Genomic DNA, 22,686 nt, shown 5'->3' on the forward strand with positions numbered 1-22,686 from the left:
GATCCAACCTTCTCACATACATACTGCCTTTCAAAGTACCCAATATCTCCTGAGGAAGATGAACTCATCGGTCAAAATATGAAAACATTTGAGGAAATTGACTGTTTCAAAAGTAAAACAATATGCAGTATCAGACATAGCATCAAAAGCAAAAATTTTAAACCTAAATAAAAAAGAAATACCACATGGAATCAAGTTCCTTAAATTAGCTCAATACACATTATAAAAGAAATAAAGGAAGCTATTTGTAATAATTTATAATATAAGAATAAAGTAAACCTAATATTGCTGAAGTTATTAAGGAGAAATAGGAGGTATCAAAATACAATATTTGAATAGAAGAAAACTGTAAGATGAAAAAAATCACAATGGATACACTGAAAAGTATAAGAAAATTAGAAAGCTAAAATAATATCTCAAGTTCTAGGTAAAGGACCAGAAATTGAACAGATGACAGAAAATCTAACCAGTATATGGAGAATGGAATTATTAAAACTAAATAGATACTAGGAGTCTCAGAGGGAGAGCAAAAGAAAACTAAAAGGAAGAGAATATTTTAAGAGATAACAGACACATTTTGCTGCATTACTTCTTATTGAGGTGAGTTGGTTTCTAACACTATGTATCATTTACAGGAACAGGTTCATCCCTCTTCAGGTGTATGTTACTGTACACCACCAAGGCACCTAGAATCCTCCACCACAGTTCACTGGGCTCCCTCCACATTTTGCTCCCCACTTCCCAATATCTCCCTCTGGTAGCTTAAATTACACAAATTTCTAGTTATATCAGTTCCTTTGTTTCATTTCTCTTATTTCACATATATGTGAAATAATCTGGTATTTGTCTTTCTACTTCTAACTTATTTCACTAAGCATAATCCCCTCTAACTCCATCTATGTTGTAAATAGCAAGATTTCAACTTGTTTTTTTTTTAAATAAGAGAACAGTATTGCATTTTTATATATGCTATGTCTTCCTTATCTACTAATCTGTTCTAAGGCACTTAGGTTGTTTCTATAATTTAGTTATAGTAAATAGTGCAGCAATGAACATAGGTATGCATAAATCCCTTTGATTTAGTGTTTTTGAAATTTTCAGGTAGTTACCTAGGAATAGGAGTGCTGGACCATATGGTAGATCTACTTACAATCTTTTGAGAAACCTCCATAGTATTTTCCATAAGGACTAGACCACTCCATATCCCACCAACAGTATACAAGGGCTCCTTTTTCTCAACACCCTTGTCAAAACTTTTTTTCTGAACTTTTTGATAATGGTCATTCTCTTATGAGTGAGGTGGCATCTCACTGTGGTTTTGATTTGCATCTCCCTGATGATAAATAATGATGAGCAATTTTTCATGTGCCTATGAAACTTTCTATTTAGTTTTTGCCCATTTTGATTGGGTTATTTATGTTCTTGTTGGTAAGTTGTATGGGTTCCTTGCAGATCCTGGATATTAGCTTCTTATCAGATGTATGATATGCAAATATTTTCTCGCATTCAGTAGGGTACTTTTGTCTTAATTTATTTTGTTGTGCAGTTGCTATAGTTTTCATTGCCATTAGCATCAAGTCACCAAAAAATCCCTAAAACTGAATGTCATGGAGTATTTTGCATATCTTTCCTTCTATGTATTTTATGGTTTCTGGTATCACATCTAAATCTTTAATCCATTTTGAGTTAATCTTTCTGTATGGTATGAGTAATCTTTTGCACATGATTATCCAATCTTCCTAACACCATTTGTTGGAGACTTTTCTTTATCCATTGTATACCCTCAGCTGCTTTGTTGTAGATAAACTGTCCAGATAAGTGTAGGCTTAACTTTGGGGACAAGCAGGTGGCTCCACCTTATCACAGAGCACTTCCTAATTGTTCTTCCAAAAACTATTTTAAGTGAAAGGATTTCATAATTATAGTAAATTAGATTTTTAAAGATATCAATTTTTCCCCATACTATCATGAAATGGCAACACCTGGATGCCTACTTTTATTGGTTCTATTTAACATACTTTTGGAAAATCTAACCAGAATAATTAGGCAAGAAAAAGAAGCAAAAGTCAATCAAACTGGAAAATATTAAGTACAAAGAACTTTGTGGATGACATCATATATTTAGAAAACCTTCAGGTCACACATACATATAAATATTCATTTATAACTATTAGAACTAATAAGTGTTCAGCTAACTTGCAGGGTATAAAATCAAATGCAAAAGTCAGTTGTATCTTTATGATTAACAATGAGAACTGACAATAAAGATCAGAAAATAATTACTTTTATAAAAATATCATAAAGAATGAAATACTTAGGAATAAATTAACACAAGGAGGCAAAAAACTTGTGTACTGAAAATCTTCATGATATTGGGTTTGGTGGTGATTTTTTTTTTAATGTGTGCCAAAATGATGGGCAACAAAAATAAAATAAATTGTACATTTTTAAAATTAAAACTTTGTACATCAAAGTATACTATCAAAGGTGAAAAGAAACCCACAAAATGGGAGAAACCATTTGCAATTCATATATCTCTAAAGAGATTAATATCCTAGAATTCAACAACAAAATGATCCAACTTAAAAAATGGGTGAAGGACTTGAACAGACATTTCTTCAAAGAGATATACCAATGGCCAATAGAACATGAAAAAATGTTCAACAACATTAGTTAATAGTGAAATATAAATTAAAACCATAATGAGATATCACATTACACACATTAAGATGACTAGTACAAAAAGAAATGAAAATAACAAGTGTTGGTAAGGATGTGGAGACAATGGAACCCTAATATTAGCTGCTGAGACTGTGATATGATGCGGTCTTCATAGGAAACTATATCACAGTTTTTCAAAAGGTAAACATAGATATACCATATGACCAGCAATTCTCCCTCTATGTATACACCAAAAAGAATTGAAGCAGATACTTAAAAGTCAGTGTACTTAGCAGCATTGTTCACAGTCACCAAAAGGTGGAAACAATCTAAATATCCATCAACAGAGGAACAGATAAACAAAATGCAGCATATATACATAAAGGTTTATAAAATCTTAATAAGGAATAAATTATTTTATAAGCAGAACATATACACAACATGGATGAATCTTGAAAACATAATGCTAAGTAAAACAGGTCAAACAGAAAAGGGTGAATAATGTACAATTTCATTTACATAAGTACTAGAATGGTTGATGATAAACAGGCAGTAAATAGAAGTTATTAAGGCATAAGGTAAGGAGAAATGGAAAGCTATTATTTAATTGATACAGAGTTTCTTATTTGAGATAATAAAAAAGCTCAAGAAGTGGAGAATGCGATGATAGTTATACAGTACTGTAAATCTAATTAATATCATTGAATTCTATAGCTAAAAATGTCTAGAAGGAAAAAAAATGTCTAGAATGGCAAATTGTATAGCACATACATTTTGATCACAGTAAAAAGATGACCTATTATCTACAATAATTTGCCAGTGAGTGTGAACACTTAATTCAAATGCATAAATTTCCAGAAATTATTATTTAGTAGATTTGGCAAAGAATTAATAAAAGATTGAACTATTGAAAAAGTTTGAAGAAATAAAACTTTGTACATATCCCACAAGAAACTATCTGGACTAAATAGTTTTGTTTTTTTTTTAAGATTTATTTATTTATTTATACAAGCACTGGGTACAGTCAGAAGTGTGGGAGGGTAAGAGAAGTCACCAGAGTCAGAGTGGAGAGCAGAGTAGGCAGACTGATGAAGTACACTGAGAGGAGCTGCGGGCGTGGCAGGAGGGGTCTGCGCGCCATGTGGGACCCTCGCTGGTGGCCGGGGATCAAACCAGCGCTGCAGAGGCTGCGGGAAGTTTTGCAGCCTAGTGTTCAATCACTGGGCCACCGGGGAGGCCCCCGGACTAAATAGTTTTGCAGACAAAAACATTACGTTTTCAAAAAATATATTATTCCAGTTTTCCACAAAGATTCCCAGAAACAGAGATAAGAAGCAAGGCATCCCAACTTACTAAGGCAGATACTGTACAAAACCTTTATGAAAAAGGAAAATTATAAATTCATTTCACTCATGACTATAAAGCACAAGCAAAATATTACTAGCAATATGAATACAAAAGAATATAGGAAAGATAGTTTGCCATAATCAAGTTGGGTTCCCCATAAATATATTATATGATATTAAAAGAGAAAATAAAAATTATATCTGAAAAGTTTCAGAGAAAGTATCTGATTAAATTCTATCCCACTTATGATAAGACTCTTAGTATCTGAGACCACAATAACTTTCCATTATTCTAGAAATTTGTAACTTTGTGTTTAAAATCAATGTTGCCTTATGAGAAAATAAAATCTAGGTACAAAATTATTGCAGAAACATAAGAAATGAACTATCAAAATGTTCATATGCCCATTTGTTCTTATAAGACCAAACATAGCAAATCACAACATAAATAATCCCTGTATTTTTTACCAATATTTTGCTTGTGCTTTATAGTCATGAGTGAAATGAATTTATAATTTTCCTTTTTCATAAAGGTTTTGTATGGTTTCTGCCTTAATAAGTTGGAATGTCTTGCCTCTTATCTCTGTTTCTGGGCATTTCCCTTTCTATATGCTATGTCAATTATCTCTATTTTTGTATCTCAAGAGGCTTGGGGTCTTAAGCCTAAATTATGTCTGTTAATCAAGTATCCTTCAGTCTCTCTCAATTTACTCTCAACTGTACCTCTGAGATCAAGTGATATTTTAAAAATAAAACTTCCTGCTAAACTCTCCCAAGTCCAGAATGTTAAATATAAAATATACATTCTTCAGCTCATATATTAAACTCAAACTGTTGTGTCTGGCCTTCAAAATGCCAAAGTGGCCCTTCATTATCAACTCAACATTATTTACGACTACTCTCAAGTTATGAAAGCAGTTTCATCTCCACATGTACATAGCATGGCTCCCAAGAATAGGTTTCATATTCCAGTGAGAGGGAGGGTATGGTAAGAAAGTATTTCCCTGAGGGATCTATTAATCCATACTTGTTTTTTTTTTTTAAAGATAATAAGATGTAAGTTTCATCATCACACTCATACTATGTCATAGATAGGTGAATATTATATGTCAGGTAATAAGCTTAGTAGATCTCATAATAAGAAAAAATAACAATATTCAATAATTCCCCATAAAAACACCATAAAGTATCATAATTCCTATCTTGTTTATAAAATAATTAAAACTCTGAAAAGGGGGCCTCCCCGGTGGCGCAGCAGGTTGAGCGCTGCACTATGAGGCTGTCTGCAGTCTCTGCAGCGCAGGTTCCATTCCCAGCCACAGGGAGAAACCCACACAGCATGGCAGACCTCTCCTGTCTCACCCGCTGCTCCCCTCAGCAGCATCTTTGGTCCGTCTGCCTGTTCTGCTCTCCTGCTCTGTCTCTGGTAAATTCTCTCACCATCCCACGCCTCTGACGTGTACCCCAGTTCTTGTATAAATAAATCTTAAAAAAAAAACTCTGAAAATGAAGCAATACCTGAAGATCATACAATTGTATAAATGAGGGGCTTGGGATTCAAACCTAACATGTCTAACATAAAGGTTGGATTCTTCACTTCCTATCTGTTGTGGATGGTCCTTAATCTACTACTTTTTTATTTTAAAGATTTATTTATTTTTATACAAGAGCTGGGGTACAGGCCAGAGGCAAGGGAGGGTGAGAGGATTCACCAGAGACAGAGCGGGAGCAGAACAGGCAGACAACAGAAATACACTGCTGAGGGGAGCAGCAGGCGCAACAGAAGTCTGCTGTGCCATGTGGGATTCTTGCTGGCTGGCGGGGATTGAACCTGCACTGCAAAGGTTGTGGACAGCTTCACAGCACTGCACTCAATCCACTGCACCACCGGGGAGGCGCTTAATCTACTACTTTTTAAGGATGCTTTGTATAAACACACACACACACTCATATGCACACTACATATAAGCAGAATCCTCACTTTTTAACAAAAAGTCACAATGAAACATTTTTGACAAGTCTTCAATTATAAATTTTTTTTACTGTAGTCAGTGTGCAAAAATCATCTTGTAAGTAAACAAGTTTGTCAGTATAGCAAGTTATATATTACACATTTGAAAAACCACTGGACTGTACTTTTCTCATTGCTATTTTTCTCATATATCTCACTCCTTAAGTATCACAACCCAACTTATATCTAAGGATCAACTTTAGCTCCAAACTCTCTACAACACCCTTCTTCATAGAAGCCTGGTTTATTTTCTCCTTACCAAAACACTATAGGACTAATAAACACAGTCATAAGTTTAATAATTTATATTTAAAGTTTTATCCTTCTTCATTTATATATCAGCAAGAGAGAGGACACCACAGTAATAATCACTATGCTCTTCAAAGTTGATTAAAACCCTGAGAATTTTCTGAAAGTAAAGCCCAGGTAATCTCACTGTAATTCCAAAAAAAAAAAAAGAAAATCATACATATTATGTTTCCAGATAATTGTTCATTGTAAATATTAAAACAAAAAAAAATCCCTAAACACTTACACATTTGTGTGGTTATATTCATGTATCTATATCATTATACACTTAGTATCAGCTTTTTTAGAAACTGAGGACAAATTTTGAGTTGTCTGGATTCTTTATATTGCTTTACTGTGAAGACATTCATTGTGAATCTAAAATGGTAAAAGTGAGCACAAAACTATTAAACTGAATAATTGTAAACATAAAAAGAAGATGAACTTCAGGCATAAAGAGGTAGCACTGTAGGAGATCACATTCTGCACAATGTATGCATATATGAAAACCTGACATTTAAAAGATTATTTTCTTTCCTTTTGGGTATTTATTCATTTAGATATTGTACATTAGATTTTCAAGTTTTAGGACATGCACTATGGATCTTTATTTCATGTGCTAAAGCAGGGCCATGAGATTTGTATAACATTAAACAGGAAAATCCCACTGAGTTATTATTATTATTATTATTTATTATCTTATTCTATTATGAGTGAATAAAAATAATGTGTTGGGTGGGAGTTGGAGATCCCATGTCTTTGGCCCATTGGCTTTTAACTCAAGTAAAAAATATGAAATGCAAAACAGAATGGCAACTTGTAAATACTTTGTATCATACAGTTTATATGCATAAGATCTATTTAGTACTATGTTAATAAAACAACCATTAATCTAATTCAAACACTGCAACAATTAATTAATGGAATTCTCACTTTTTGATAAAAAGTCACAAGAAAACATTATTTTCAAGTTTTCAGTAAATGAACTCTAAAAATAATTTTACTGTCACCAAAGCTCTAAAAATTATCTTGTAAGTAAACAAGCTTGTCAATGTAGCAGACTGTATATATTACACATTTCAAAGCTTAATTTCTACATACCTTATTTTATTGGCTATTAGTGTATAAAGTTTAAATTCAGTATTTAATGTGGTTTCATCTCCAAGTATTGAAAGAATTCCAAAATCACTTGCTCACCAGTTTTAACTCTGAAGTGTCTAAAACCTTCACCATAGCAATGTTTTTCTCTTTTTCCTTCATCCTTTTCTTTTCCTTAAACTTGCAAACAATAACCAGGAGAGCTGTGCAGAAACTTCTGCACTAAGGTGAACTTTGGTTCTTCCTTGGACTTTAAGACTAATCTGGTCTAGATTGTGATTGACAAAGGCTTGCTTGTTGATGTTTTGCAGCCTTTTCAAGTTCCAACCAAGCACAGGGGCTTGTTAATGTTTATTCAGTCCTCATCTCTGGAATGGTATTCAACTATAGCAGTTAACTGAGATTGCCAAATGGCACCAGCATTTACAGACAACTAATCGAAAAATATCAACATATGATAAAATAAATGAGTTATATGCACAACAACATCTCTGAAAAGAGTGAAACAAAGACCAGTTGGAAATTATAGGGATGCAGATTTAAGTCAAAGGTTAAACAGTCATTCAGCTGGAATGTGACAGAGTCACATCAGTCTAAGGTTCCTTCAGCTCTTAAGATTCTACAGGTCTATGAAACTACTTCCTCCTTGAAGTTACTGGCACAGCCAAGTAGGTGGGATTATTTCATTTAGGTTCATACCAAACTGCATTCAAATTCCTACCTTGCCTTTCATTAGCTGTAAGAATTTGAGGATGATGCTGACTTCTCTAAAACAATTTCTTCATTTGTAAAATGATAATAGGTAATAATAGTATTTGTCTCATAGTTTGCTGTGATGATAAAATAAAATTTTTCAATGGAAAGTGTTTTGTACAATCCTTGTCACAGAGTAAATACCCAAGGCAGAGAAACTATTAGTGTTGTTGCTGTAATCCTTGTTGCTGCTTTTTGTTGCCGTTAAAGAAAACCCTAAATAGTAATGTATTCTGCGGACAATATTTTCAATACTGTGTGAATTTTAAAGTATTTTTATATGTCTGCTGGGCACCTACAGATGGTCTCACTCATAGCAGGAATTTAGAAAAACTAAATAAGGGACCAGGAAAAAGACTACTTATAATTAAGAAAAAAAATCAAAATCAACAAGCAACTATAAATCAGAGAGACACACTACTGGGGTTGGGGGTGGAGAGGAGAGGAGGAATTAGGGTCAAAATAAGGGGGTTGGGAATTGTATGGGGAATAATATAACCAAAATGAAAATGCATACATTGTGCAAAATGAAAATTAATGTAAGAATTATATAAAATAAAATATATTAAAAAATAATGTTAAATGCTGACTATGGTAAAATGTCTAGATGATATTCTGAGGATTTTAGAAAGTAATTGAATAGTAAGCAAGGATAAATGGGATCTGATTTTTGATTTGTAAAGTTCTTTATGACTTCTGTGTGAATACTGTAATGGGGCAAAAGCAGCAGGGAAGTAAGATTGGAATGTTTTTGAGTTTCAATGAGAGATGATGGTAACCTGGAAAATGTTTTACTACAGGAACTGATAAGAGGCACTGTGATTTAGGAAATCGTGGATGCTGATTAGAAGGATATATTGACAGATGTTGAGGGTTGGGGGTATAAATGAGACATGAATAGTTGGGTTGGGGTTTGCAAGGAGAGGAACATGGAGACATGTTAGGAGTTGATTAGAGAACTATATATAGTGTTGAACCAAGGACTCCAAACAGGAAAGAAGGAAATTTTTCAAATGCCATAATTGGGAAATAATAGCTTCTGAAAACAATTAATCTGGAGTCTCCACAAGCTGAAAAAAAAGGTAATGTAGGAATACTAGAGTTGAGGCAATGAAAAAATAGAATGTTCAAAAAAAAGTGAAATATAAATGTTTTGGGACAGAACCATTGCTAATAAAAAGATCTAAGGTATATATAAGGGGATGGCTAAATGGGGAGGAGAAACACACCATTGAGACTGAAAAACTGAGAGGATAAGGTACAGAAAGCACCATGGATTTGGCTGGAGATTCTTGCACTTTGGCTCTCTTCAGTCCAACTTACGTAGTTGTGCAGTAAGAATTAACAGGTGGCTATTCTTCTGAGCAAGTAGGGATTGAGAGGTAACTTCTGTTTATTCATACTGAGTTTAGTCACTAATCACTCAACATTCATCTCTAGGTCATTAAAACCTGGGCTCAACCAACCTCTTAAAACCTTGAACTACTTCATTCAATAAGGATAAATTTGGAGAACCACCTCAAGGGGTACAAGCTACAAGTTAGCAGTTTCCAAGTTTACCACAAACATAAGTTACAACATAACTTTCAGTTAAGCCTCTCTGTAGTAGACCTTGGGTAAATTTTAGTGAAGTGAAATCCAAGATTTTCTGTTTAGGACGCAGCAGAGGAGCCCTCACTGGATAGTTTGCCTCTGAGACTTTGCATAGTCAATGAATACCGGAGGAAACATATCTACAAAACTAGAAAAGTGGGCCTCCCCTGGTGGCGCAGTGGTTGAGCACTGGGCTGCAAAGCTGCCCGCAGCCTCTGCAGTGCTGGTTCAATCTCCGGCCCCCAGCAAGGGTCCCACATGGTGCGCAGACCTCTCCTGCCTCACCTGCTGCTCCCTCAGCAGTGTATTTCGCCGGTCTGCCTGTTCTGTTCCCCGCTCTGGCCCTGGTGAATCCTCTCACCCTCCCACGCTTCTGACTGTACCCAGTGCTTGTAAAAATAAATCTTTGAAAAAAAAAAAACTTAGAAAAGTGGCTGTCATAGAGAAATTAATAATAATTGTAGTTGATGAATAACCTCATTTTTAAAGTTTACCGTGGTGGACAGCTGTTGGTTTAAGCTCATCTTATTCCTTCGCATTTATGTCAATAACAAATACTGTTCTCCTGGTTCTTGCTCTTAATTTCAATATTTTGTTGTGTGAGCCTGCTCAATCCTCAGCTCTAGGTTGGGCCCACGACCCAGAGAAGTTGGCTTAGATATAGATATGTGACAGAAGTCCTCCTAAGGACTTAAGTGGACCTAAAGAAGCTCTTCTCTTAGGATGCCAAGCCAGACTGACTGTATCCATCAGAATGCATTTGGCCAATCTAAAAACCCTGGAAATTAACTTTAAAATAAAGCAAAAAATCTTATATAACATGAAATCCATAAGTAATTAACTCTCCAGGGGGCATATAAACAACATTTTTTTCATTTTTTTTTTTGTTTGTTTGTTTTTGTGGGACCCTCGCGGGCGGCGGCCGGGGAAAGACGAACTGGCGCTGCAGAGACTGCGGGCAGCCTCGCAGCCCAGCGCTAAACTGCTGTGCCACCACGGGAGACCCCAGCATTTTTTCTTTTTACATTTTTCTTGGCTTTACTTTTCCTTCTGTTTCTTTTGTTTTTGCCAACCTACTAGGCAATAGAATGACTACGTAAGTCACACTGTCCTACAACATCACAAAGAGGCCAAAAACTTTCTTTCTCTTGGGTGTCTGTTAAAAACAGAAGAAAACTTCCTAGAAGGCCTCCAGAATCTGCTCCACATGCCAGAATTGCAGCAAAACCCCATTCTTAATGCAGTCTCTGGCAAAGGAAATGGGACCACCAGGATTGACTTAAATAAACCATAAAATTTCTTGCCCTTATTTAAAAAAAAAAAAAAAACTAGATTAGCAAGGAAGAACTATGTACATAGCTAGAAAAAGGTTATGGTCGTGTCTGCTCAATTGCTGAAAAGAAAATCAACACAGAAGAAAACAAAAACAAATTTATGAAGGGATGCCCACAAACAACATCACTTAGAAACTTTTAGATGGCACAAATACCAAATTCTTTCCATGCATAAGCCCGTAAGAGCCAGGCTTATGCCACCTGCAATCAAAGTTCACTCGCTAAAATACCTACTCAAAGAATTCCTCTGAATCATACAGTTTTTATTTTTATTCACATGAACTATAAAAAAACATTTCCTAATCTCTGTTCTACTAGCTATTCTTACACTTTTTCTTTTTCTTATATTTTAACTTTTCTTATGTCAGTCTCTTAATGTGCTGCTTTTCTGCCTTTATAAACACCTCTTGGACATTATTTTCTTATTTTCCTAAAGCATTTCCCAAAATTCTCTATTTAGTATGTTTTATCCTCTACTTGAACTCCTCAGCAACTCTCTAACATTTAAAATATGTACATATAGTATACAAAGATCTTAGATACAAACAGACTTGAAAAATAATATTGATTATTCTTATACAGAAGAAAGCAAAGTAAAAAGAGGTTATATGACTTGCAGTGTGTCTAGAGTAGAACAGGGTTTTAATACTTTATCCGCCTCTCTGCCCTAGCCTATCACCATGTGGACTCGACATGTTCATTGGGTCTCAACTTTCTGTTTTCCATGGTGTATTAGTCTTTGTGCATAGTAAATATTGACTAAACATCTAGTTAACTGAACTAGTTGGCCTTATATAAAGAGCTAGATTTATCAATGAGAGTTGATTGGGTAACAGAAGATATTTCTTTTAATAGCTTTTAGATATTCTAAATTTACAGTTTCTTTTAGCGTACATTCTCAATGTTTTTTTTCTAAATATCTAACATTTAAAACACTCAGCACATTGACTTACTAACAAACAGTGTCCATATTATGTACTGTAGACAAAAATCACTTCCTTTAAAAGAAATTTTTTGAAATTCAATCATAGTCTTTCCTATTTTTTCTCATGTTTTCTAAAAAGGTTAAAAGCATAAACAAGCAATAACCCTTCAAAATATAAGAAAGTAGCTTACACACATGAAAATAGTCTACAGTGAATAAGCAAAGAGAAGGCAAGAGCAATCAAATAGGAGATAAGATATCATCCCTTCATTGCATATAATTCCAGGAATTTGTGCTGATTTCAACATAGAAGTCTATCTACATGCCTTACACAGAGTGACGTCTGTTATCCCTTTCCTCAGTTCATATTTAACCTCTGATTATAGACTTAGAAGCAAAGCTATATTTTTTTATTGTTATAATCTTTTTCTTTGCTCTACAAGGTGCAAGTTGTATAGAACCTCTGAATCTGATAGCTGTTAGTCATGGAAAAACAGTCAAAATTTAATTATGATCTTATAAAGGTGTGTGATTATATGCTATATATACTGTTCTTCAACAGGAAATCTGAAGATTTAATCACTCCTGGAAAAACAGCAGATTAGATATATAATTTGATGTGTAGAGAGAGTGATAGGTAGGTAGATAGTTGCATATGGCAGTACAAACCCCATTATCTTTCTCAATAACATTACATAATTTTTCTACAGAAGTAAATATTTTCTAATATCACCTATTATATCTTTTTCACAAGAACAAGAAGAAAACAACATTTACAAATCAAATGACAATTCTCTTTTATAATCAGAAGCTATTATTATTCATTGACATCCTCAGGTCTGGAAACACTTACTGTTCTTTGCATTAGCAGAGGAGAGTCTGTTCCTTCCTCTTTAAAACTTGATTCCATACCGATTATATCCTCAATAACATCCTCCATCTAGCAACAGATAATACAATTAGAATATGTGCATAAGGATACAAGTTTTACTGTAGTTTGATATCAGAGACAAGGTTTTTCAGAATATTCAAATTAAGATTATATGTATATTAAATCCCAGAACATTTTAGAACCTAAAATGTAAGTAATCCTAATACTCTTTCATTTGTGTTTCTTTTCTCTGCATTTGCTTCCAGCAACTGGCAGCTGATAGCTGGAGAAATAACTGCAGACTAGTCCCTTGGAAACTAGTATCTACATAAATAGAGGGGTTATCATGAAACAATATCTCAAGCTGTATTTAACATATACAGGGATGAATTTCTACAAACTTTATTTTTCTTTTAAAATGTTTTCATTGCATCTTACAGGTATATAACCAAATATCGGTCATTAAACTTTAGCCAATTAGTCCATATGGATTAAAAACTACATGAAAGCATATTTTCCATCTTTCCCTAATGACCCACAATAAAAATAAAAGCAATGATAACAATAACAGTAGTAGTCACAGTTTTTAACTTCATTTAATTTTTTAAGATTGCACTGAACTTGATGTAACTTAAAATTAAATTTAAATAGCCACATGTGGCTACAGGGTACTGTATTTGAGAGTGCAACTCTAGATTGTGGTGCAGTCTTTAGATGTCATATGACTTGCATTAAAAAATCTTTAAAGTACCTAGGAAAATAAATATGCATGGTTCGTTTCTTTATTGAGTTCAGTCTAATAATTTTAAAAATGTATTCTTAATTGTTACTAATCTCACATTTTAATTTTATAGTATTTCTCACATTCACATTCTGTATTTAACTTATAGTGAATAGATATGAAGAAGACCTGAGGGATGAAGAATGCTAAACATAACTTATAGTAAATGTATTTCTTTGGGGGAAACTCCTAATAATTTTACTAAAAATTACAGATGAGACATTCATCCTTTTTTTTCCTCTGGAAGCTTACATCATAAATGATTCATCTCTTGAATCATTAATTTTTCTCTTTTGCCTATAAACATGCTTAGGTTTATCCCATTACAGAAGGAAGACTTTCTTTTCTATGTGTGAAAATCCATCCTCCCTGAGATTCTCCTTGTACCTTTAATACCTCTGTTCCTCATTTTGTAATACACCTACATGAGTGTCTTTTCTCCTAATGTATTGAAGGTACGAGTGTTTCCATTATCGTAAATTTAGCTTTATATCTAAAATCCATCCAAAAACCTTGCTTCACAGCATCCAGGAATCTTCATAATTAATCACATAAGAATCCAGTTGTATTTAAAAAAAAAAATACAACATTTTATGTTAGCTGAAACAGAATTTAAAAATCTATGAAAGAATTACAAATCAGCAGAATAAGGTTACTCAAAGTATTTTTAAAAAGGCAATTAAAGACAAAGAAAGAACAAATTATTTTGACTAAAATAAAAATGCAGATAATTGGCATGGAATGTGAAGTTCAAAGACAAAGGAAAATATTTATAGGATCTAAGAGATTTAAAAACAAAGGCCTACAAAAGACCAAGAATGGAGGTTTTCAACAACACCAAAGCAAGAAAACAACGACATAATAAAAAGTAAAGAACTTTGAACCTAGACATTATAACCTGTAATATAGCCTTTATGTATGTGGGTGAAATTTCTTAGGCATAAAAGCTTAGAAGTTTTAAGACCAAAAGACCTTTGGAAAAAATTCTTTCAAAAAGCACCATCAGAAGATGACTAAAACTATGAAACCAATAAAAATATAAGAAAAATAAAATTCTGTGGTCTAAATACAATTCTATAAATATTTATAGAATTTATACATATATATACACACACAGACATTTATATACATATGTATTTATAAATTCATGTATGTCTGTGTGTCTGTGTTTATGTATGTATAAATTCTATGAATATCAGTACACTAAGATAGATGAAAAGGAGGAGATGAGACAATAGATTTTTACTTAAGTGTACGACATAAGGGGCCTTCCTGGTGGCGCAGGGGTTAAAGTCTCAGCACTATCAAGCTACTGCCAGCCACTGCCACATGAGTTTGATCCCCAGCTGGCCAGGGAGCTGACAGTACTTCACCAAATGGTAAAGCAGACCTCTCCTGTCTCGCCCTCTGCTCCCCTCAGCAGTGTATTTCAGTAGATCCACCTGTTCTGCCCCCCACCTCTGTCTCTGGAGAATCCTCTCACCCATCACATCTTTGGCCCACACCCCAGTTCTTACACGCAAAAATCAATAATAATAAATTTTTAAAGAGAATAACATAAATATTACTAAATGTGGACATAGATATAGAAAAATAAAACTGTGTCATGAAATATGAGAAGTCACAAAAAAGAGATTAAAAACCAATCTGTCCTATAGAGGTTAGAAAATCTTATTTACAGTTCTAAATTCTTTTCTGAGAAATTGTCTTTTATTTTCAGTTTTCTTTTACGCTTCCTTTCCTGGATGGCCTACTAGTTAAACTCATCATCATTTCTATGTCAACCTCTACACCTCTTCTGACTTCCATACTTGTGTTAACAATGACTTCATTTGCATTATTCATAAAATAAAAGCTCAAAAATTTCAAAATCATACCAAACTCATTTTTCCTCCACTTACACCTATGACACTGAGACCATCAATACTCCCTTCTCTGATCATTTCCATCATTCTCCCTTGATTCAGGTTATCATTATATGTCATTGTAATATTCTCTCATCAGTCTACTTGGCATCAACCTTTTTCACCTCAAAATTTCCATTCAACTGCCATTTTAACTGTCCCCGGAGCACAACTTAGTTTTGATTATGATATTTTTGAACTTAGACACTTACTACTGTTCCTGTTGCAGACACACTAAGAATCACCTACTAAGTATCAATTTTTTTTCCCTTACTTAAGAGCATAGATTCCTTTGGTAAAGCAATATGCCCAGAAGAAAAAAAAAAAAAGTTTTTCTCAGCTGTACATCAGCTGGGTGTGACTTTGTGGCATAGTTTTGACAATAAATCATGACATAATCCTATTGTAAATTTTTATGAAACTTTGTTTTTTGTCATATAGATTCCCTCCTTCTCACCATGAGGTGTGCATGGGACAGAAGCCACATAGTTGAAGAAAAGACAGAGAAGGGACTTGATCTTCTGACATTATAGAGAAACTGCATCGGCCTGAGACTACCAATTTCTGGTATGGTAGCTGTCTCATTTAATACATGGTGATAATAATACTGAAACAGAGTGGTTTTTTTTTTTTTTGAGGATTAAACAAACTAATTCAGATTTATAATTGTGCCAGACACAAAATAGCCACATTTAAAATTATGCCTGATGTATAATAAAGACTAAATGAGTGTTCACTCTTCATTTTGTTAATATTGTGGATAATATTCCATATTGTTTATAATCTACAATATGGGATTATTATGGGAGAAAAATTAATTCTAAATTGGATAAATTACTGGAGTTTGACTTCTCCTACATATACCAATGTGACACAATTCCCCACTGTTTTGGGATCATGGTCCTAATTTCTGAATATACATTTAAGGTCTTCAATGCCCAACCTTCTTTTACAAGCCCAGTCTCTTCTTTGCACCAAAATGTATTACCCGATACACACTCCTTGCTTTTCTATGCTTAGTTTACAGTAACCTCTCCTCTTAAACTATTATCTCCTACCATCTTTGATGATGAGCTATGTATGTTTTTCAATATCTGATTCATGTACTGATTCCTGTAGGATAACATATCTTTCCTTTGATTTTCTAGAGTACTTTGATCTCTCTTTTTTATGGTCTTTCTCATATTATACCAATACTCTCTCTGCTACACTAGATTACACTGCACCAACAATAGTGAAAACATACTATTGACAAAATAGCACTCATTCATTCATTTATAAAAGCATCAAAAATTATGATTTGTGCAATTTTTACCCAGATGAGATAGCTGTTATGAAAACTTTAAGAGAAAAGGTGCTTAATCTAAACACAGTACCACCAGGAAAAGAAGTTTAAAGAAGAGACCTGAAATAAATCTTGAAGAGTTGGAATTATCCAGACAAATTATTACTCTGATGATCACTAATGAACCTGTATAGCTGAAGCACAAATTGCCATGGGGGCTGCTAGAGCATAAGTCTGGGTCAAAAGGCAAGGTAAGGACTCTGTGTGACACGAGTACAAAATTTGGATTTTTATCCTGCAAAGACCCATGCTACAAAATGTTTATTTTGATTTTATATTCCATTGTCTTGTAGAACTTTACTCACCAAGTAATTCCTAATTCCTACCCCCTAAATCTGGAATCTAAGGATGCATTCACAGACTTCTGTTGTAGTAGCGTAATAGCTATGATTGACTTCTGGAATTTTCAGTGAATTGATAAAATGTTCCTTTGATGTCACAAGAGGTCTACATAGGAAAGATAAACATCAAAAGATGGCAACACTTTACCATCTCCTGACCCCCTCCATCCCTGACCCTGTACTAGGAGCTTTAAAAATGCAAGCATCAAAACTCTTCAAAATGAAGAATGTTAGTGGAAGAGATTAAGGATTGAGACCACACAGCTAGTAAGTAGTAATTCTAACCCTATCTTGTTTGACTCTAAAGACTGTACAATTTCTGCTTTATGACATGGTCTCCTAGCACCAAACAAAAAAAAAATAGGAAATTTCAGCACACTTTAGACATTAATAGTTATTAATACTGTGAGTAATGGGAGTATGTAAAAAAAAATACACTTAAAGTTCAAAGAGAATACACACTGATTGAAACTATAACAGACTGAATACAATGATGAAGTGGACAGAATTGATGGAAGACACACACACACACACACACACATTTAAGTTTAAAAAATAGAAAAGTTTTTCTCATAGCCAATGTGCATGTATTCCCTAGACCACTAAATCCCTTGGGACTTTCAACCCTTCCCATGCATGAAATTTCCTTTGTGTGACACCATCTAAAGGACTACTCAGATCATGCAAATTTCCCTTATAATGCATAAAACTTTTTACAAAAGTAAGGATAAGTTGATGGGCTAAGGGGAATAAATATTAGTGTATTTACTAAGAAAAATCAAGACTGATATATTACTTATCCTTTCTTATTTTTTTAGAAAATATACTTCATAAGATACATAATAAGATCATTTTCTGGGTTTTATCTAGAATTGACAGGCATGTGCTTATCCTTTTTTATTCTTTTTCCTTTGGAAGTCAATCTCCCACCCAAAGAAATGAACTTTTGAAGAGGGTAGTTGTAAGATAAATTGTATTGAGTAGAGTACTAATATTTACTATACAGATGATTTTCACTCTACACATATTTTTCTGATCTTCAGAGAATGAATTGAGAACCTATATTATTTTTTCTTTTTGTTTTTTTTAAAATTCTGTATGTACTCTCTATTGAAAAGCTTAAGCAAAAATACATGTAGGGATTTATGTTCAGTTTGGATTTCAAAGAGTTCTGTTTTGTGGTGATTGTTATTTGATTAAACAATCTAGCAGATACTTTTTTTTTTGTTTTCCAGATTAACAAAAAATTGTAAAAAAATCTTCCACTATGATTTGGAATTAAAATAATGGGATACTTAGCAGTATTCTTTTGTACCCAGAAGCTATAAACTTAATAGACTAAAAGCAGGATCCTGAAATCAGTAAATCTCACCAAGAATGTAGATTAGGAGATTAAACCTGGGAGATCAAAGCCCATCAATCTATCTAACAAATCAGATGGAAAAAAGAAAAAAGAAGGGGAAGTTCAGATAGAGTTTTCTACACTGTAGAAACTATAAACTACAAAGTATAGTTTCCCTACACTGAGATAGTAAAAGAAATCTTTCTCCTAGTTCCAGTTGTTTCCCAGTTCTACACATTCTTCCTTATTTTAAAAGCTGTATTTACAAGCAAGTCACAATAAACATAAACTCCATAACGATAGATGATCTTATTCATTTTAGCCTCAGTATCTCTAAATTCCTATTATTTAGTAAATCATAGACAGTGTTTGTTGAAAATAGAAAGGAATGAATAGGTAACCAAGAGTCAAACTTCCAAATATAATTCAAATAATGTTAAGTGTAGGAAGACTGTCGATCTTATTCTAATGACCATTTCTCGATAACACATTTACTGCTATTTAAACAACTTCTGCCTGCTTTATTTTAGTGGATATTGAAGATAACTATTGATAAATATTTTAGCTAATGTTATCAGAAAACCTTTACCATTAAAGGGAAATTTTAACACAAATTACTGTTAGAGCCTATTTTGACTCACATTGATACATTACTGAAATGAGTATTAAAAAAAGAATTATTATATTTTATCATGCGTAATTAATATAACTAGTTGTTACAAATTACTGAACTGAAATATACCTTTTTGAATTTGCATTTGAAATGTTTACTCTAAAAAAAGTTTACTTCAATTTCTATAACAGTGTATTTTTAATCACAAAAACTGATTATATATTTTCATAAGCAGTCATTAGACATACATGCCACTCTGCATTGTCATCATCTTTTCTACGAGTTAGCAACTTGGTGAGGGCATCCCCAGAGAGGCCAGCCTCACTTTCTGGAGGTGGGTGTCCGTGCTGTACCAGAAACTCAGGACTTGGAGGGTATGACCGTTTAAGAGTCTGAGTGACTATCTGGTGGTCAAGGGTCATGAAGGGTTTCACTGGCTGTCTTGGGACTTTCTGTAGCTGCGTCCTTGCAGGTTGTTCCAGGTGTGCTGGGACCTATAAAATAGAAACCAAACAAATTCAATGTGCAGTTTCATCTGGTAAATCAGAGTTCTACTTTCCACAACTGAATTATGACAATAAACACACAACACATCTAGTTTCTATGAACTTTACAGTCTAGACTTCTGTCATAATTTACATAAGATATTAATGGACTGTAGCTCTTAAGAAGTAGCTTAAATTTCACTAAAATGCCTTCAATGCTAACAGTTTTTAAGAATAGTCCTCAAAATAACATCCAATTGAATCAAAATTTGCAGTAAATATATAATCCTTTCTAAGGATCCAAAATGTTTAAAATAATGCTAGGAAAACAGCTGATTAATATAAAATTAGTGATTTATATATAATAAACTTCTTGCATTCTTTCTTATAATATACAAATATTCCATGGACTCTAATGATGAATTATTAATTTTTAAATTAGCATGAGGGAACAGAAACTATATGTTCAACAATATAAGTATTAAACTAGCAAGTGTGACTTTTTTTGAGTGGTAAAAACCTAGATGATTCTTTTTTACTTTTCTTTGTTTTCCAAAATCTCTATAGTGAACTGATTTTTATGTTTTAAAAAATCTTATTTTTAAATTCTTCTTTATTGTTACTTTATAACAACAATAATTTGGAAGATTCATTATGAGTTGACAGAAACACTCAGGAAAAATCTAATCAATGTCATGTGCCAACTAAACAACTATTCAATATTTTGAAATACCCTTTTAATAATATAGAGTTAAAATTCTGAGCATCTTCAGTCTAGTTTTCATAGTTAATGATATACCATTATTTGTCTAAGAACACTTTAAAGCATTTCAAGCTTTCCCTTTAAAAACACTGAAAGTAGTATTGCCTGCCAGTCCCCTTTATATTTACTATGCTGTAATGTGACTTCTAATACATTTTCCTCAAGTGGCCAATATATAAACCTATTTAATATTTCCCTCATGTTAAACAATAGTAAAGATTGCTGTACAGTGCTTATTTTTCCTTTTATTTCAGTTATACAAACTACTCCTTAAATCCCTTAACATGCATTAGCTCAGATAAATAGCCTTTACAAAGTATTTTGCATTTAAATTAGCTGGTTTGGGGTACAATATTGTAGTAGTTACTTTAGTTTAATTCTGTTATGCTGACATTTTTAGCATTATTTTAATTGTACTACCATAAAATAATTTTTCAGCCATATAAAAAAGATTAAGATTGGTAATAAAGATTACACATATTACTAATTATATTGCTATGAGCTTTAAAGTTGTAAAATAACATTTCATTAAAATGCCTGTGGTGATTTTTTTTTCAGGGTAGCTATTTAGGTTATCCTACAGTTTTAAATTAATCCTCCATAATCTGTGTACATTTACAAAACATACATTATAAATAGCATTATCAAATCCGCAGATCTGAATGATGTGAATACTATGAAACTAAATACTAAAAACATTGTATATCTGTAAGTGAAAACTATCACTTCTTCTAAGAATAGTATGTTGGCTTAGAAATTACAACATTCATTTTTTACTTATCACTCATTGGCTCTAAAGTCTTCAATGGAGTACTTAATACATTTTGTGTTACATTAAGAGTAAAAAAGTCAGAGATGTGATCCCCAGGATCTAGGAATTTACAATGCAGTTGGTCAGTATTAATATCAAATCAAGTATCAGTCAGTAAAATTTTTATTTTTACTTAATTTAAATTGATAATTCATTTCATTTAGTCATCATTTCAATCTTAGAAGATAAGTAGCATTAGCATCCCCATTGACCATATAGATGAGATCTCCAAGACTAAAAAAGGGTAAATAGCATGTCTATTATCACTTTACTAGTAAAGGATAGAGCTGGAATACAGAGTCTGCTTCCTAAACACCATATGAGGAAATGACTGGAATATAAAGCAAAAGTTCAGTGACATATATTTTTAATTGAAAATGTCACACACATACAAAACAGTGCTTTTTGATAACTAACCAGATTTAGTAGCTATAAATCAGGTGTTGGAAAGAGATGGTCCTGCACAGTAGACAAATGAATGAAAATCCCAAATGAAAATCCCAAAGAATCAAGATGAAAGAAAAAACTGGGAAATAGTCACAAATATTAGTTGTGATAAAAACTCACACAACTACTTTTTCATCTCCTCTTTAGGCTAGTCAGTACAGAGATAGAAGAAAACATAAACGGGAACTAATTCTAATTCTGCATAAATTGTTGGTTCTTTAATTAGAAAATTACAATTGTTTAGAAGGCAAGAGTGAGTACTATCTTGGACTCTATTTATACAACATAAGTATAGTAACTGTGGTAGTCTAAAAGCGTAATGGAGCAGGTGGAGATTCAGTGGAATGTGATTAAACGATTCCCCCCATATCTGTCTTTTCCAATGATGGATGGGTGTCAACAATGAGACAACTCAGTGTAAAACATCAATTAAACCACGTACTTCAAATTTAAAATATTTAAATTGCAAGCATCTTAAGATACAACTATAAAACATGTATTTCTTTTACTGAAGTTTCCAGTATTTTGTGGGGTAAGTAAATGAATTTATAGACTGCTACTCTTCATTTATTAACTTATTTAAGAACTGCTTTTTGAGGGCCAAGGATGTATGTGCACTGAGTGATGCACTGAAAAAAGGGAATTAAGCACAAGATATGTCATCAAAGAGTTTATAATCTAATCAGGGTCTGAACAGGAAAGAAAAATATGAGTTCTCCAAGAATAAGATATGGTTTATCCTGCTGACTGCTGTACCCAGAGAATGTATTACCCAGAGAATGGCACAGAGCAGACACCTTAAAATGTGTTCATGTGTGGTCAGTGAATGAATGTGTGAATGAGTCATTAAAGTACAATATGTGAATCACTATGGTGACCACAAAGAGCTTTAGGAATCAACAACAAAAGCAGATAAACCATAATCAGAATAAAATGCAATACCCTTTTACACCAGTGAGAATGGCACATATTAA

At 33.2% G+C, this 22,686-nt stretch overlaps 1 protein-coding gene across 3 annotated transcripts in view; it reads right to left on the reverse strand.

Moving 5' to 3' along the window:
* Positions 1-22,686, reverse strand: part of TFEC (transcription factor EC) — a 185,106-nt gene that overhangs the window by 16,801 nt on the left and 145,619 nt on the right. For all 3 annotated transcript variants that reach the window (XR_008550829.1, XM_054692576.1, XM_037511995.2), the window contains 2 exons: positions 19,455-19,700; positions 12,863-12,949 (listed from right to left, as the gene is read on the reverse strand). Coding sequence is in view for 2 of the 3 variants with exons in the window: in XM_054692576.1 (XP_054548551.1) it covers positions 12,863-12,949; positions 19,455-19,700 (333 nt within the window). In the remaining variant the exon portion in view is untranslated. The remainder of the gene's footprint in view (positions 1-12,862; positions 12,950-19,454; positions 19,701-22,686) is intronic.

This window comes from Talpa occidentalis, unplaced genomic scaffold (assembly GCF_014898055.3).
Source record: "Talpa occidentalis isolate TD23 unplaced genomic scaffold, MPIMG_talOcc4v2.1, whole genome shotgun sequence".
Lineage (NCBI taxonomy): Eukaryota > Metazoa > Chordata > Mammalia > Eulipotyphla > Talpidae > Talpa > Talpa occidentalis.